The following is an 18462-nucleotide window of genomic DNA, read 5'->3' on the forward strand; positions in this document are numbered from 1 at the left end:
ATCTAAAGGACAATTTTGGGACAATTAGAGAAATCTGAACGTGGATAGTACATGAGATGGTAAATTTCTTGAATGCCATACTGGTATATGGTTGTAGAAGGGAGTCCTTTTTCTTCGGAGACACTTGCTGAAATATTTAGTGGTAAAGTGTTACAACATCTGCAACCTACTTTCTAAAGCTAGAGCAAAAAATGTATGTATATAGAGGTAAGAAAGGGAGCAAAATATTAAAGAACTGTTGAAACTGGATGAAGGGTATGTGTTCACTGCACTATTTTTTTTTTCTGATTTTCTTTAGCTTTCACTTTTTTCCCAAAAAAGTTAGAAAAGTAATACTTTTAAAAATGATGTTACAGTGAAAATAATTCCTCTAACCCCCCAATTTGTGGATCTTGCTTCTTCACTATCTGTTTGTTCTTCTGCTACTCTGGGCCTTGCTGATTTCTCTCCCTGCTATACTTTTATTGCCTAGTAAATCTTGTTCCCATCGATGGTTTTATCTCCCATCTAGACACTGAAACATTCATGGATCACATCACATGCCAGTTTCCTCACATATTTGGCCCTAACCCTCCTGCTGGAGCCTAACGCAGTGCCAGGCACACAGTGGGCGTCCATGGACTTTCTCACCATCTCCTGGCATCGTCCTTCCTGACCTAAAAGCTGTACCTTGGTCCTTTCCTCACTTGGAATTCTTTCTTCTTACCAACTTTCTTCAGTTGGTGAAAAGCTGCTATTAATTCATTCTCACATTAAGCAGGAGAAAGAATGCCAAATCCCCAACATCCTTATGGCTTATCACATGTCCTTTTGGCAAAGGTAATCTAGTCTGTGTCACTGTATTTATTGCCCCCAAATCAGAACCAGTTGCCAGAGTAATGAAGGTCTATTGGTTTGTGTTGGCTTAATCCACGTCAGGGGGGCTTTAGGGGCATATAAGGATAATTTGACCAGCAAAAGGAAAGCCATAAAAATGATCAAAAACGCTAACAGATATGCTGAGAACACCAAGCTTATTTTACTGAGGATTTATGGCCAACTTATCAGAAAATTATTTGGTCCAAGTCTACATTCAAATAGGTCCCTCAGTAATTCAGCAAAGATTCCAGCCTCTGAAAAAAACAGCCTCTATAATGAGATACTCCAGTAACCCCTAACTTGCAGCACATGTAGTTTAATTTTCAACAGTTGTGAGACTGCAGTAAATCCAGCTTTTGAATAACTAGTTCCACTGATACCTCAGACCTGCATTAAATTAGCAGAGCACGAAGATCAACGGCATCCTCTCTCCTGACATACCTGCGTCCGTGTTTATTAACCAAATCGAGCTTAAATGTCTGACCTCCCCCACATGGCAGCCGTGCCAGCGCCTGCTGGGTCCCAGCAGAAGTGAGTGCCAAGTCACCAGGCTCGGCCGCATGATGTCAGCTGTGCCCCAGGCCCAGCTCTGGAGGTTGTATTTTATTGACCAGACTCAAATTGGTTTCCCCTCGTGCAGGGGATAAAGTGTGGCATCAAGTCACCCATGTGAAATATATTACCTTAACTTTGACAGCTTGTCATTGAAGTCCTTGTTTATATAATCTATTGTGCCATTTACTCTATTCTTATTTTACAAAGCAAACATAGAAATAAAAACCCTTGCTTCCAGTGTTTCATGGACGAATGTCTATACCCTGTACCTTCTCTTAAATAATCTCAGAAGTGGCTATTTCTATTGTCACTGTCGGTTTACATCAAATTATCAGATTTTCAGTTTCAAAGTCTGCCTCGTGGAAGATGAAAGATGCATTGCGTGCTTTAACGGGAATCCTTTCACGGCGCAGCTCTCTCCCTTCCAAATCGTTTGAGACTTGCTACGTCTAAACAGGGAAGGAGCCTGCCATGCTGAGGTTGGTCGGATCCAAAGTGAACATTCCTAAATCTATGAGCTTGTCACTACTTAGAACACCAGGGTATCTTACCACCAGCAAAGATAGAAACCTTCATATTGGGAAGATGGATTAGAGTAGTATTTAGTTTTAGAACTAAAGAGTTCTTTCAGAAGTCAGGCTTTCAAATTCCAAATAAGCCATTTGGTAAAACTCTATGGCAGGATTAAAACAAAACAAAACACAAACACAAAAACCTTGTGTCTGATTTTGTTAATAGTCCACCTAAATGTCCCAAAATGCAACTGGGGGTAAAGATCTATTTACATTGGTATTGAGGATGTACAGCCTTCCTTCTTGGAGGGACAAAAATAAAGTCTAACAGCATTTAACTCAGTCTAAAAATCCTGCTGAACTACAGTTGCCCTATCTCTATGTATTAACGTAGCATAGAATTTAACAGCCTATTATAAAATGAGACCAGACAATATAGCTGTGCTGGTTATTTTACACTTTTGGAGCTCTAAGTGTATGTACACTGTAATTATGATATACAACGTGTCTGCATTGCCTTTTGAAATAACGGTTTAGGAGATTCTTGCCTGAGCAGTTCTCTTCCTTCCCTACAAAGGGCTCAAAGGACGACTCTTCTCCTTTTGCCACTGACTAATTTCTAGTGACTGTTTTAATAAAATGAAGATCAGATTCTGTTTCCTATCCAGTTCAGAGACCTTTTTAAGAAGAAATAAGATAACCCAGCTAACATGTTAAATTGTGTTTTAGTTCTATAATTTGTCGTTAATATTCCAAAATGTAAGACTTTTCTCTGGATAATCTCTGCTGATTGCTGCATTATCTCATATTCTGTGTCATACTGAAATTTTAATTATTTACATTCTTTTTTTCCCCTGAAGTTTGGAGTAATTGCCTAAAGAATATTCCCCTTACTAACTTAAATAATTTGAAACATATGGAAATTTTGTTTTCTAAACTCCCAAAGAGACTGAGAACTGAGAATTCAAACTATAAACTAAGCCTCTTCAGTTTTGTTGCTTCTTTTTCCCAGACCCCAGAATAACACTTCTCTCCCACCTTTATAAAACATTTCCCTTGGGTCTATAACTTTTTTCTTCCACCACCATTTAGATGACTTGTCCTCAGGGATATGGCTGTGCTAAGAGCCTCAGGAAGAAAACCAAGATTAGTCACCAGGCTTGCAGAATCCTCCCCGATTCTGTTTACGAGGATGGCTGCCAATTCTCCAAACGTGCTCTGCACTCATGTTCTTTTCAGGGTCACTCTGCTCGCAGAGCACAGATTAAACACACAGCCTCGGGACTCTCAGTGTTGTGAGGAGAAGCATTTACATTCCACTGACAGCGCGGGGTGTCAAAGGAAGCCATCTGCTCTGATTTACCGACACAAGGGATAGCTACGGCTCCGAGAAGAGAAAGAGAGTTACAACGCGGCTCACCTCAGCCAACCACTCCTCTGTGTGGCGGACCTGGGGAGGAATCGCCTCCATATTAAGAGGCATTTTTATCCTTAGAGGTTCTTAGAGGTTGGCCCTCTACCCAATGGTTTCATTGTTCTCTTTTATTAAAATGTCTTTGCTACCGTTTTTTAGGCCTCTTACCCTGGTCTCAGGAACCTAGCATAAATCTAGTATTTCTACTACAAGGTGGCAACTAGATCTTTGATTATTTGTGCATTCTACCCAGGCCATTCATCTTTTTGATATTCTACAATGAGATCAGCTGTAAAACACTTTGGAACTAAAAGGTGGTACATAGGGGAAAAAGGAAAAGTAATTAAAACCTGAGGACTTAATCTTTCCCTGGCATCTGACATGTCACCTCATTTTAATCTTCATAATAGTCTAATGATACAGAGATCATTGCCCTTAATTAAAAGATCTTTTAAGCAATTTGTCCCGAGTAACAAATTACTTAAGCAGCAGATCCGGTACCCAAATGGTCAGGGCTTGTTCAGTTATGCACAGATGCATCCTAGGTAGAGCACTATATAGATGTAACCCCAAATCTACCCTGAATTTCAACTAAGTTACCCTTATTTGACATATTTACACACTGAGAGATGAGTAATAATAGTTATTTTACACTTCAGGTCTCCTGCTATGGACAGCACTTATATAACCAGCTGCGTTTCCCTGCTTATTGGTGTTGGTTTAATTTTTTGGGACTTTGCATGTCAGAATAAGCTCCAACAAAGTAGGCTGAGAGGTGGAAGGATTTTGTTTGTGAGTTCTAGGAAGGTGCCCAGCACACAGAGGCTGTCCGGGAGGTAAGCTGTCTCTATATACTGTGCCTGCATAGACCCTGAAAAATTCAGGGGGAGAACAAAGAAAAGGACCCATAATTCACAACTTTCAGTCCCACGCTTTTAACACCCCAGCATGTCTATCAAGAAATAAAACAAGGAAACAATGCAGAAAATCTCCCAGGGTTGTTGCTTGTATAAAACAGCCCCATGCTCCCCTCCAGTTTCAACACAATGTTATCAGGCGATGATTAAGAAGGTAGCTGTTTCCTCGCTTCACAGTGTCAGAAAACAAGGTATCAAGCCAACAACTCCCTTTGTAGGTGCAGCACTGAGACTGCAGCCACGTATTGCTTCCAACTGTAAATATTAATGGTGAAGAAAAGAAAGAGATCTTCCCTGGCTCTGGGCTGCCTGAGCTCAGCAGATTACATGACACTCTGGCATGATTTGCTGAGATATAGATAATTGAACTTCTTGTTAACAAGTTTCCATGTATTTTTTACTCCATCAGCAGGTTCTTGAATCAATGCCTAGATTAGGTTTGACTAACATCAGCACAATTTGACTTTGACGGAAAGTTTAAAATTTATAATTAAAAATTGTACATCCATTTGCTAATTTCCAAGTAAAAGGAGCTAATCCTTCTGGAAGCTACAGCATTTATACCTGGTTCCCCAAAGCACATCGGTTCTTTTGCTTCCTCCTGGATGAAGAAGTCTATAATGCTTTTAGGACACTGGGGAACACTTAGGGGCAAACTAAGAAGGCCTTTCACATTTCACCCACTGCCAAAGGATTTAAGCTTTCCATGAGCTTGGAAGAATGACAGGGTTGTTTTTATACTCCTTTTGAGACACTAATTTCAAAACCATTATATAGGAGCTCCTATTTTATTGTAGATTTTAAAAAGTGGACTCAACATTGTTTATGTGAAAACACGCATGCATATTTTACTCTATATAAAGTATATAAGTATGATTTATAGTTCCTGCACTCAATAAATGCCGGTTGATGAGGATGGTGATACAGGAGTCCCTAAAATGCACTTAAGCTGTCCCACTGCAATGGCACATTACTACCCATAAAAAGTCTGACGCAAAAAGGTTATCCTACACTACCATGTACAAAATCAAGGAAGGCAGCATTACCTGGGTACAAAAATGTTATAAAGTCTACCTACTTTTATTTATAAGAACACGCTTTGAATTGTGTAGCAAAAATTCTAATTGGCATATTCTCAGCCGTGGACTCCTACAGTTCATTACATGCCATATTTCTGTCTTATTGTGTGATTTCAAGATCCATACTTTTCTATATTTAGAAAGCTGCACTCAAACAGAATATAGCATCTTCTGCTCTCCTGTCAACTTCAGAGTTCATGACACATTGTAGGTGCTCGAGTTCTTTTTGACTGAATTGACAAATTAGATAGCATTGTAAAACAAATGCAAAAGCAAACTTGACATAGATGATGAGCAGCTCCTGATCTATCCAGGTGATACTTGGTTTACTTGTCAGGTAGAGAGGAAGACCTGGTAGATCTGCACGTCAAGGCCCACCTGGACCTCACTTTGAACTCAGAGAACTCAGCAGGAGCCTGTCATTGTGATTGCAATCCGTGACCACTGGAATGAGTAAATCAGTGAACAAATCCTTAAAAGGGAATTGGACCAAGGATGGTGTCCTCGTCAAATCTGCTCTAGCTAACAGTGCCATGTGAGTTAATAAGTGGGACACAGCCTACTCTTCCCTCCCAGAATATTTTATTTGAACAGGGAGCCACTCAAATGCTTTGCCCTTTGTAAATGCACATCACCTTCATGACTCTCACAATGCCTCCCAGGCTCTTTACATCCCAGAATGCCTCTGTACAAAGGTGCACGTTGTAGTCCCAACCTCTCCCGCCGCCGTGGCGGGAACCCTGCCAAACACGCCACCATTTCTGTCTCAGGGCAGAAGACAAATTATATGCAATTACTCAGAACCTGTACCTCTTGAGCTCACCCCACAAGGTGAGTGGGAAGCTCACAGTCATCACTTAGGGTTCTGCAAATACAATATTAAACTGAGATGCTTATATTGGTTTCTGTAATTCAAGAGCATTTATTTTCGTAATTTAAGTGGCAATGGAGTTATCCCAGTTCAAACACACATGACCTTTACCCTCAAGAAGCTGCAAATTAGGATAATGTACATACTGCCAGCTGTGAATATCTTTAGCATTCACAGGACTTAATTGGTAAAAATAAATAGGTACCGGATTCCATGAGAGCCACAGAGCAGATTTTACAATCTATTTTCCATTTCCATTTTTTCATTTTCTCCCTGGAAATGTTCTTCAAAACATTCCAGAGTTCCCTGGATGCAGTTTGTCTCATGAAAAACTTGCATTTCTGTAAACTATATATAATGGTACCTATTTCAAACACCCATTTTACAATTAAGAAATGCTAACATTTCTGAAATATTTGGGTAGGGCAGTCTGCTTAAAAACAATCTCCAAGCGTTGTGTTTTATAATTTAGGAAACAGAAACCCAAGATTGTATTTTGGAGGAAAATCAGTGATGAGTCTGAGTAAATCACTTAACTTGTTTGGGCCTTAGTTTTGGCATCTGTAAAGTGGCAATAACATTCCTACTGATGTTAGGATTAAATGAGATACTACACGTTGGGCACTTTTGGTCATCAGGACAGCTCAACATCAGAGAAGGCCCAGCTCTCGGAGGAAGAGACACCAGGGGGCCCTGGTCACCTGGTCCCTGAGCCAGTGGGGTTTCCTGGGCTGGTGACTCTCCTTGGGCAGTTGATGGTCCACTTTCAGAAACTTCTGGCTTCCTTAGCTCTGAAAATAGATGGCACTAACCACAGAAATGCTTCAACCACCTCCTGCTTGGTCTAGGGTACATTTTATAAGGATTTGCACAATTGGGACATTTAGAAAAAGTGACTAAATGTATTTATTAATTTTATGTACTTTAAGATGATGAATGATAGCAGCATTAGTCTATAGCCTCAAAGAATCTTTTTTTCATGGTGCTGATCCAGGGAATTTGCTCAATTTTTAGGGAAGGGAGACAATCTGAACCTCCTCAGACCAAAACATGCCTTTGGTCCTTTGAGAAGAAAAGGGAGAGCATCATGGGCCTGAAAATCCTCAATTAATGAATAAGAACTTTAGAAAGATACAAATGAAGTTTAAAAAAGATGCTTGGGCTTCCCTGGTGGCGCAGTGGTTAAGAATCTGCCTGCCAATGCAGGGGACACGGGTTCGAGCCCTGGTCTGGGAAGATCCCACATGCCGTGGAGCAACTAGGCCCGTGAGCCACAATTACTGAGCCTGCGCGTCTGGAGCCTGTGCTCCGCAACAAGAGAGGCCGCGATAGTGAGAGGCCCGCGCACCGCGATGAAGAGTGGCCCCTGCTCGCCGCAACTAGAGAAAGCCCTCGCACAGAAACGAAGACCCAACACAGCCAAAAAATAAATATAAATAAATAAATTAATTAAAAAAAAAAAAAAGATGCTTAAAGCAAATCGTAGTTAACAAAACTATGCCTAGAGGAAATTTTAATTAGTAGAAATCAAAAATTAAGTTAAAGAATATGTGCCTTTAATAAGCTAGTGAAAAAACAGCCCCCACCCCACCAAATCTATTCAACAAAACTTCCTGCCTGAACAGCATTATTTAAAAAAAAAAAAAATAGAATATGTGGAGCAAGGAACAGTTTGTATTAGCTTGAGTTCCAATAGGAAAGAATAAGACTGAGAATATCATTGAGGCGTTTTCATCAGTCAAATAAAACCATCATTAAAGAAAGGTGCTACCATTTCTGGTGGAAGGTAATCCTTCTAATCAAAGTGAGTGGCAGCCCACAGATAATCACAACCTATTGGAAATAATTTAGAGAAAAGCATGGAGAGGCCTAAATCATGTTATTAGGAAATGACTCTTCCTTCTCGGGCTGGATTTCAACAGGAGCTTGGATCCATAATCTTGCCCTAGGTTGAATTTATCTGATTTTACACCCCGTCACTTCCCAACATCCTTCATCTGTCCTAGTCAGGCCTGGTCACTCTGTGTACTTCACATCATCCAAACTTTGTTCCCACAATCGCATCTTTTCTTGTGACCTTTCTTCTCTCTTGAATGCTCTCCCGTTTTCTGTCCTCCAAATAATCTTTCTTGTATTTTATGGTCTCGTTTAATTCCCATAACCTCCATGAAAACTCCCCCTCTTGGAACAGCTCATAGTGACCAGACTTCTGTGAATTCATACTGTGCTTTTACTCAGTAACATAAATTAGGGGCTGTTTTCAATATGTCTTGTAGTTTCTCTTTTTCCTCTGAAACTAGATTGTTATTTTCTTGAAATTCTTCGAGTAGGGATTGTAGATTATATTTCCCTGATTCCCTGCCCTCCTTCCTCGCTCCCTGTGTCCAGCCCACTGTCAGACAGGTTGTAGAAATGCATGTGTGGATGCGACGGTTACTTTGGGATGCGATGGTTACTTCTTTGACTCTCGGGGGCAGGCGACGGCACGGACTCGGCAGTTCCCTGCATCGTCGTGGGACTTGTGAAAGGACAAAACTTTGGATTTCCTGCTGAGAGGCCCAGAATGTCAGCTCATCCCACGGGAGCAGTTACTGCAGAAGAAGGTGGCTCAGAAGGAGGATGAGTTGGCAATGAGGAGGAGGGAGTGGACGGCTCAAGCCTTCAGGTGCAGCTGAACTCGAAAAGGGTAGAACATTTGGAAATTTCTTTGTGAGGCTTGTCTGACAACCAGACAAATTGTGAAAAATGATAAGCTTTGGTCTTGCTAATGGTGCTCTCCAGGCACATATAGGCATTTCATCCACATCCCTGGGCACGTGTGGCAGCCGTAGGGCCCTTTCTACTTGGGAAGAATTCTAGCTCTTTCCCGGGTCCTCCTTTTCTCCTGGCACCGCCTGAATTTCTTCGGCCTCTTTCCCTCTCTCATTGCGTAGGGCTCTTCAACAGTCTGTCCGATGTTTATCATCTTTTGGGATCAGTGCCATAAATCTCCTTCCCTCTCTTAGGTCTTTAAAGCCTCTTTCCGTGATCCCGAAGGAAGTCGATGGCTCTGATGGCTGTTCTCCAGGTTTCCTGTGTCAAACCCTTGAGATGCAGATGTAGTTATACAAAGAAGAATTCATGATCATCTAGGCAGTGGGTAATTATAAATGCAGCGTGGCCCTTACACACGAACGAGAACTTGGGATCCTGAGCTCTCTTTGCTAACAGGCACACAACTTTATTTGTGACTTAATTTCTTCTGTGAAAACCAATTTAATTAGCCCTTTGGTAACAAACAATCAAACAAAACCAAAAACCATGTCAGGAAAACATGAGGTTTTTGTTTTGTTAAGAAAATTCCTACTCATTCTAAGACCTGGGTCAATTATCTTCCATGCGTAACCTTCCCTGCCCTCCCCACCTCCGCGTAAACCCCATACCACAAATCATTCATTCGTCCATCTATTTATCCCTTCAGTAAGTACTGAAGCACCTGCTCTGCCAGGCAGGATTGCCAGGCACTGGCAACAGCCTTCCTGAAGCTCACAGCCTGGAGGAGCGTCTGCACTATTGCTCCTGGGTAAGTGGGGCACACGACCCAGAGCCTGGATGCTCGGTGCTACACCTTCTGAACTGGATCTGCTTGGGAAAGGTGCTTAACCTCTGACTTTGTGTTCTCATCAGTAAAATGGGAAGATAATACCACCTAAGTCTTGGCATTTTTGTGACAAATAATTAAGATAATGTGTGAGATGACCTTAGCATAGTGGCTGGCTCAGAGTAAGCTCTACAGTTATTAAAACTTTATTAGCCTTGTTACCATTAAATGTTACGATGGAGGTGTGTTTGGGATGGTGTGGGAGCGTGAAGGCACTCCCAGCCCTGACGGGGAGGGAGAAGAGAAAGGAAGCCTTCACTGGCAAGTTCTGAGCACATATATACTTGACCAGGCAAAGAAGGATGAAATGAGAATTCAAAGCTCACAGAGCAAAGAACAACAGATTCTTTAAAATGCCTTTTTTCAAAGTTGCAACAGTGGTCAGTTCCTACTGGTTTTAGAGGAGGTGAATTAAAAGGACATGGATTTTAACAATTCAACATATTCATCTTTGAAGAGAAGAAAACTTACACTCCTCTCCTGAATTACTAAGATTTTTAGGGTCCCTATCCATTCTGCTATAATGGAATGCTTTCCTAAAAGCAAAGAGGAAGTCAAATTAAATATATCCCGGAGGGCTGCTCTGAGAGTGTCCTTGGGTGTCCACGTGACTATGTTACAGGTGAGAGCCCACATCTTTATGAATCTAAGCTTCCTCTGGGAAATGGTTCAGGAAAGAGCCAATTTATATCAAATTTCCCTTCAACATGAATAATAGGGTTTCTGTGCATTTGTTTCTTGGATGGAAGTAATGTTCCCCTAATGGAGAATGTAGATCACTTATCCTCAAGACCCTACCATCACCAAAGGGGTTACTAAAGACCAAGCCTTGCCTTTTTCATTCTGTGAATTTGGCGGGGGAAAGTGGGCCAACTTTCTGTACTTAATACGCATTATCAGTTTCATCTTAATTTTAATAACTATGGGACAGGCTGAATACACACACATACACACAAACGGTTCTCAAAGTTAGAAACTGCCACTTTGAACTCACCTCAAAAACACTTCATTCATTATATTAGTAAGTTAGTTAATATTTATTATCTACTATACACGACATCAAGTTGGCTATTGAAAAATGTGAGGGAACATACTAGCTTTAAAACAGATGTTTTCCTGAGTTTTAGGTATCAACCAGAGTGATTTCATTCATTCATCAGAAATTAATATGTGCTTTGCCACTTTGAATAACAAATATACGGGTACCTCAAATTTCCTTTATAACATAGTCTTGCTATCAGCATAGGATTATCAAAAAATGTTAGGGGAAGTGGGTGGAAGTAATATTATTCAGAGATTTATGTGCAACTAAATTAAAGTCAGGTAGACAATGAAACAATCATGAATATGCTTTCCAAATGATCAAATATAGTTTTTTGCAAATAGGCTGTTTGTTTTTGGAGGAGTTATATTTAATACGGCGCTTCCTTCCTCTATACAGTTAGTCTCCAATAGATTTCCATCCCACGTGAAATAATCTGTGGTTCAGTAATTAGAATGTGAGAAGAAGATAATAGCCATGATCTTTATGCCCTTTTATAAGGAAAGAATTTTTTCTATTTTCATCAAGGTTGGGAAAATAATATACATATAACCCATAAATATACATTATGAGTCACAAAAGTGTCAAGGAAAAACAAAGTTAAAACAAGTACCAAGGGCTTCCCTGGTGGCGCAGTGGTTGGCAGTCTGCCTGCCAATGCAGGAGACGTGGGTTCGAGCCCTGGTCTGGGAGGATCTCACATGTCGCAGAGCGACTGGGCCCATGAACCACAATTGCTGAGCCTGCGCGTCTGGAGCCTGTGCTCCGCAATGAGAGAGGCCGCGATAGTGAGAGGCCCGCGCGCCGCGATGAAGAGTGGCCCCCACTTGCCACAACTAGAGAAAGCCCTCGCACAGAAACGAGACCCAACACAGCTATAAATAAATAAATAAAATTAAAAAACAAAACAAAACAAGTACCAATTTCAAGTCAGGTATCTTGATATTTAAATTTGTTCACATATGAAATTTCCTAGAGTGTGCCCAGTTTTTGGCTCTCACAAAAAAGATTAGCAATGGATTCAGTGAGCTGCAGCCTCCTTTCCTAAAGCCAGTATAAGTCAGTCGAGAAGAAAATCCATACTGTATAAGAATTTACACACTCCATTTTTGAAAAGAAAAATTAGGAGAAACTAAATTCATGTTATGTTAAACTAGACGACATCATGATATTCACTTGCATACTAGTAGTCTTCAGTTTTGTTGATCACAACTCTGTTTTTAGTAGATGGAACCAATGCCAAAAGTTTTTCTTGAGTAAAAAGCAAGGGGAATAACTCAAGAAAATGACAACAAGATGCAATCAACTTCATTATTCACTTTGAGTCATTTTGGTAAGTTAATTGGTTTGTAATGTGGTCATCTGATTTCTAAAATGATCTGTGATCGACTTCAGTGACGTTCTGAAGAGAATGGAAGTGTGTCAGGTAGGGATGATGCTTCTCCGGGGGGGAATAACTAGGATGTGTTTCGGTTTTCCTAGAACAATGTCAGTTCAGGCTGTTGTGCCAATGTAATTATGAATAGTGCTTCCTTTCCCTCTCAAAGTATTCCAGTTGAACAATAAATAGTACAGTCGTCCGTGTCATAACCAACACATGTCATTACATTCACTTCAAATATCTCCATGGTTTACGAAACTGGAGAACTGCATGGGTGGAGCTATGCATGGAAGTCACCCAGTTCCCTTAGTCTAAGCTCTTCAGAGCAGGAGCACATCTTTTGCATATATTTTAGTTTCTCACCAAGCTTGGCTGAGAGCCTCGTTTATAGCAGACCCTTGATAATGGTGGATGAATGGGTAAATAACGGATTTTAAAAATCAGTTTCCACAAAGTCCAATATTGTAGCAAGGCAATGATCACTTTAGGGAGATTTTTTTTTTTTTTTTTTTTTTTAATGATGAGAATTGGTTTGACAGGTAGCTAAAAAGCTGTATGATTTGGTTAGCTAGTCAACTCAGCGGCAAACTTCAATCTACACCAACCAATTAATTCACTTACGCCTGCAATCCAGGAGCCCTGCTCTCTATCGCCGGTTTCTGTTCTACTTTGCACACATGAAGAAATGTGTTCTGAAGGTGAAACTCTATGTTACATGATTTCTGTGAAGCCGGTGGCGATGACCTCACATTAAGAAATGAAGAGCATTAATTATAGTTGGTGAAGCAGAAATCTTAATAATGTGTGAAAAGATGAAAGGAAAACAGATTAGTGAACTGAATCAGACCTGATTTCAGTGACTGAGATACATCAAAATAATATTTAAGAACCTTTTCCTGTGTTAGTGCTATATTTACTCCTTCCTGAATGCTAATTAGTGGAAAGTCAGTGAAAAGTGACGGGGCTTTTTAAAATTGTGATTTGAAGAGAATGTCATTCTGGGTGCCTCTTTCCTGAAAGTCAAATTGAGAGCCCAGAGAGACTGCTGTTCAGAGAAAGATGCTGTGCCCTTGGCCAGTGCTCTGTTCCCATCAGGAGCCCGAGGATGTGGGCCGGTCGGCGCCACCCTTGACATCAGCCCTCTGGATCAAACACAACCTTAATCCTCTCAGAAACCATGCATGACTCTGTCATTCACAAATGACCCCAAGTCCCTGCCGAGTTTATTTTTCTTTTCTGCTTTGCTCTCTTAATTTAATGAATTTTGCTTAAGTTTATTAGTATAAAGAAGAATTTCCTATCACTTGCTAGATTTACTGTGTTTCAATGAATTGTTCCCACCCTGAAAATCTGGGACTTTCTGAACAAGTTCCCTCAATCAGGCCATCTATTCATTTACATGAATGTTCAGACTCTTCATTTAGCCAGGATAAAGAGTAATTCTGTTGTTAGACACATCTGCCCACTCCTCAAATACCCTGTCTTCTATTATACAGTCACCTCCCTTTTCCTTCCAGAGGTGTCGCAAACAGTCATAGGCACCAAAGTTTTAGGGTTGAATTGGAAAGAAGTTCCTGTTTGGTTTTCCAAACCATTCTTGATGATGGCTGACATTTTTTATTTTTGCCAATTTGGACCATAATAACAAAGGAACTCCTGGTAATTATCCCTACATCCCCTTCCTAATTGGTGACCTCAAATTTTTCTTTAGCATGAGATTTGGGAATGGAAGACTCTGATGAACCCAGGCTCTGATGTTTCCTATACATTTGGCCTTGAGCAATTCAGGTAACCTCTTTAAGTCTCTATGTATCTTTAAATAAAGATAATGCCTCTCAGAGTGATTATGAGGGGGAAAAACTGGAGTTATTAATGTAAGAGCCTCTCTTAAATTGAAAGCAGTGCTAGTATAGCTGTGCATATCATTTATTCTCAATTTCAATGGAGTCACGTATTCCTTTTCCTTTTCTACCTTTTCACAGCAATTATTTTAGTAGTAGAAAATGTGACAATTTTTAACCTCCCACCAAAGAAAACCACAGGACCAGATGGTTTCACTAGTAAATCTTACCAAACATTTAAAAAAGAATTAACTCCAGACCCCCCTGGCAGTCCAATGGTTAAGACTCCATGCATGCAGTGCAGGGGGTGCGGGTTCGATCCCTGGTCAGGGAACAAATATCCCACATGCCGTGCAATGCGGCCAAAATAAATAATAATAATTATAAAAAAATTAAAAATATAAAAATAAAGAAAAGAATCGACTCCATTTCTTCTCAAACTTTTCCAAAAAAGTGGAGAGGAGAGAACATATCCAAAATCATTTTATAAGATTAACGTGACCCCAATACCAAAGCCAGACAAAGACACCACAAGAAAAGAAAACTACAGGCCAATATCCTTGCTAAACATCAATGTAAAAACCACAACAAAATACTAATAAACCAAATCCAACAACATATGAAAAGGACTGTACACCATGACCAGTTAGATTTATCCCAGGGACGCAAGGATGGTTTGACATATGAAAATTAATCAGTGTAATACACCACATTAACAGAATAAAGGGAAAAAAATCACATGATCATCTCAACTGATGCAGAAAAAGCATTTGACAAAACTCAATACCATTTTATGATAAAAACACTCAAAAAACTAGGAATAGAAGAAAATTACCTCAACACAATAAAGTCCATAAATGAAAAGATCACATACTCAATGGTGAAAAACTGAAAGCTTTCCCTCTCAAATCTGGAAAAAGGCAAGAATTCCCACTCTTGCCACTTCTATTCAGCAGAGTAATGGAAGTCTTAGCTAGAGCAATTAGACAAGAAAAAGATATAAAAGTCTTCCAAATTGGAAATAAGTAAAATTTGTCTGTTTGTAGATGACATATGTAGAAAACTGTAAAAACTCCACAAACAACTTGTAAAACTAATAAACAAAATCAGCGAAGTTGGAGGATACAAAATCAACACACAAAAATCAGTTGAATTTCCATACACAAACAATGAACAACTAATTAGAAAAGGAAATTATTAAAAGAATCCTATGTATAATAGCACCAAAAGAATAATTCACTTAGGAATAAACTTAATCGAGGAGCTGAAAGACTTGTACACTGAAAATTATAAAATATTAATGAAATAAATGAAAGAGGACACAAATTAATGAGAAGACATCCTGTGTTCATGGATTGGAAGAATTAATATTGTTAAAATGTCCATATCACTTAAAGCTATCTACATATTCAATATAATTCCTATTAAATTCCCAATGACATTTTTTTCAGAAAAAAAAAAAAAAAGCTAACATTTATACAGAATCTCAAAGGGCCCTGAGTAGCCAAAACAATTTTAAGAAAAAAGAAGCCTGGAGGCCTCACAAGTTTTGATTTCAAAATATACTACAAAGTAATCAAAATAGTATGGTACTAGAATAAAGACAGGCATATAGACCAATGGAACAGAATGGAGGGCCCAGAAATACACCCTTGGATATATAGTCAGCTGATCTCTGACAAAGGTGCCAAGAATACATTACAGGGAAAGGATGGTCTCTTCTCAACAAATGGTGCTAGGAAAAACAGAAATCCATGTGCAAAAAAGCTGATATTAGACTCTATCTTACACCATACACAAAAATCGAACTCAAAGTGGATTAAAGACCTAAACATAAGACCTGAAACTGTAAAACTCTTAGAATAAAACATAGGGGAGAAAATCCCTGACGCTGGATTTGGCGATGATTTCATGAACACAATGCCAAAAGCACAGGCAACAAAGGCAAAAATAGACAAGTAGAGCTACATCAAACTTAAGAACTTCTGCACAGCAAAGGAGACAAACAACAGAGTGAAAAGACAACCTATGAAATTTCCAAGAAAATACTTGCCAACTCTCTTTCTAATAAGGGATTTATATTCAGAATATGTAAGGAACTCCTACAACTCAGTAGTAAAAATAAATAAATAAATAAGCTAATTAGAAAAGGGGGGAAGGACATGAATAGACATCAAGCAAGGCATACCCTCTCAGAGCCTTAGACTCTTCATCTTTTATAGAAAGAAGCTGGACTACATGGTTTACGAGAACTTTTTAACTCTTTTATTCTCTGTTCTGCATTAATAACTCAAAATTCAGGAGAAGCATCCTGGCACTTATCAGGCCCTTCTTATGTGCCAGGTAAAACAATATGAAGTTGCTATGTGTGCAAAATATGCAATTTCATGTGGTTCTGTCTAATATTTCAGTGTCATGTACTTCCGTGTAATGACTGAAAGAGAATTAACTTAATATTCCTTTAGAGGACACCCTACACTTACAATGGAATATTTTTCTAACGTCATGATTTTACCATAAGAGTTAAAAAAGAAAAACACCACCCAAGTAAACTTTCCCAGATGCTCTATTTTTCCCCCGGCTATTGCCTTGATTCTATTGCACATCTTGCCTGAAACTGATTGATTGCAGAGCAATGCCAACCTCAAAGTTTGCTCTCAAAAGCATGTGAAGAACAGCACAAGCATCCAGGCCCAGTCCATTCTTGCTATGGATGATAAAGATGCCTTTCAGAGGGTGAATGAGGCAGAACTGATGGTGTTCGTCTTTCAGTTTCAAAGGAAGCAGCATAATAGATTATTGTATCTAAAAATATATTCTTTTTTTAAAAAATTTAAAAATTAATTAATTAATTAATTAATTTATGGCTGCGTTGGGTCTTTGTTGCTGTGCGCGGGCATCTCACTGTGGTGGCCTCTCCTGCTGCAGAGCACGGGCTCCAGGCACGCGGGCTTCAGTAGCTGTGGCTCGAAGGTTCTACAGCTCAGGCTCAGCAGCTGTGGCGCACGGGCTTAGTTGCTCCGCGGCATGTGGGATCTTCCCGGACCAGGGCTCAAACCCATGTCCCCTGCATTGGCAGGCAGATTCCTAACCACTGTGCCACCAGTGAAGCCCTAAAAATATATTCTTAAGGAAATTTCTCATTGTCAAAAATTTATTCACTATAACAAGGCCCAAGGTGTTAATGATATAAAAATCCCAATCTTCACTCTTAACGAAAGTATCAGGTGATTCTGGTCAGTTACTTGCCCCCGACATCACACTTTCCTCAACTAAAAAATTCAAATGTCATTTCTAAACCTAGCCTATAATCTTGTTGTTGTGAGTAATATAGATAGGAATGTTGAGAAATTTCCTATGTACAAAGTGCATTAATTGTGCTTAATCAGCTAATCATAGACGCTTAAGAGTGGTCAGGTCCATGCATTGCTCTCAATTAGTGACAAATATTTTCTGCAATATTTATGACATACTGTCACTTAGTTTCTATTTGAATGCTTCCAGGGATGGGAGTTCACTTTGGTGCAAGTCAATGCATTACATTATTGAATAGTTCCAGTGTTAAATTCTTTTCCCTTATGCTGACTTGAAATATTTTTCCTATAAATTCTATTCCTCTGTCTTATTTCTGCTCCCTGTATTAATATAGAAAAAATCTACTTTTTCATTTTCATGATAACAATTCAAGCATCTGAAGGCAGTTTCATGCTTTCCTTAAGTCTTCTCTTTCTAGAGAAAACATCCCCTATCCTTAGACTGTTTCTAAAATGCCTTTCCCTAGGCCTGGAAGTCATCAAGGTTTTCCTTTGAATGTGGTGCCTGGAAGTAAAACCTACACTTCTGAAGTGACTTGGTCAGTACATAAGTCAGAAGGAAAACAATAACCCTTGTTCTGGGACCAAATGCTTATGTTAATACAGTTTAAGACTAACTTCTTAAAATTATAGTTCCCACTTCTGTTAAGGACAATGTAGCTTCTATTAGACCAACATTTTAGCATTTCACAGAAATAGAAAAAACATACTAAAATTTGTAGGGAACCTCAAAAGACCCTAATAGCCAAAGCAATCTTGAGAAGGAAGAACAAAGCTGGAGGCGTCACACTTCCTGATTTCAAACTATATTACAGAGCTAGAGTAGTCCCAACAGTATGGTATTGCCATAAAAATGGACACATAGATCAATGGAACAGAATAGAGAGCCCAGAAAAATCCTGCACATATATGGCCAATTAATTTATGACAATGGAGGCAAGAATATAAAATGGAGAAAGAATAATCTCTTCAATAAGTGGTGGTGGAAAAACTGGACAGTTACATGCAAAAGAATGAAACTGGGCCCCTGTCTTATAC

General features: G+C 39.5%; 1 protein-coding gene across 10 annotated transcripts in view; it reads right to left on the bottom strand.

Moving 5' to 3' along the window:
- Positions 1–18462, bottom strand: part of CRB1 (crumbs cell polarity complex component 1) — a 276695-nt gene that overhangs the window by 12375 nt on the left and 245858 nt on the right. The window contains exon 13 of one of the 10 annotated variants that reach the window (XM_082425368.1): positions 7670–9290. The exons of the other annotated variants lie outside the window; for them this stretch is intronic. Coding sequence (XP_082281494.1) covers positions 9216–9290 — 75 coding nt within the window. The 3' untranslated portion in view covers positions 7670–9215. Of the gene's footprint in view, positions 1–7669; positions 9291–18462 lie in introns of those variants that run through there. 10 annotated transcript variants of the gene reach the window in all.

Source organism: Balaenoptera physalus (genome assembly GCF_965194825.1).
Source record: "Balaenoptera physalus genome assembly, chromosome: 1".
NCBI classification, from domain to species: Eukaryota; Metazoa; Chordata; class Mammalia; order Artiodactyla; family Balaenopteridae; genus Balaenoptera; species Balaenoptera physalus.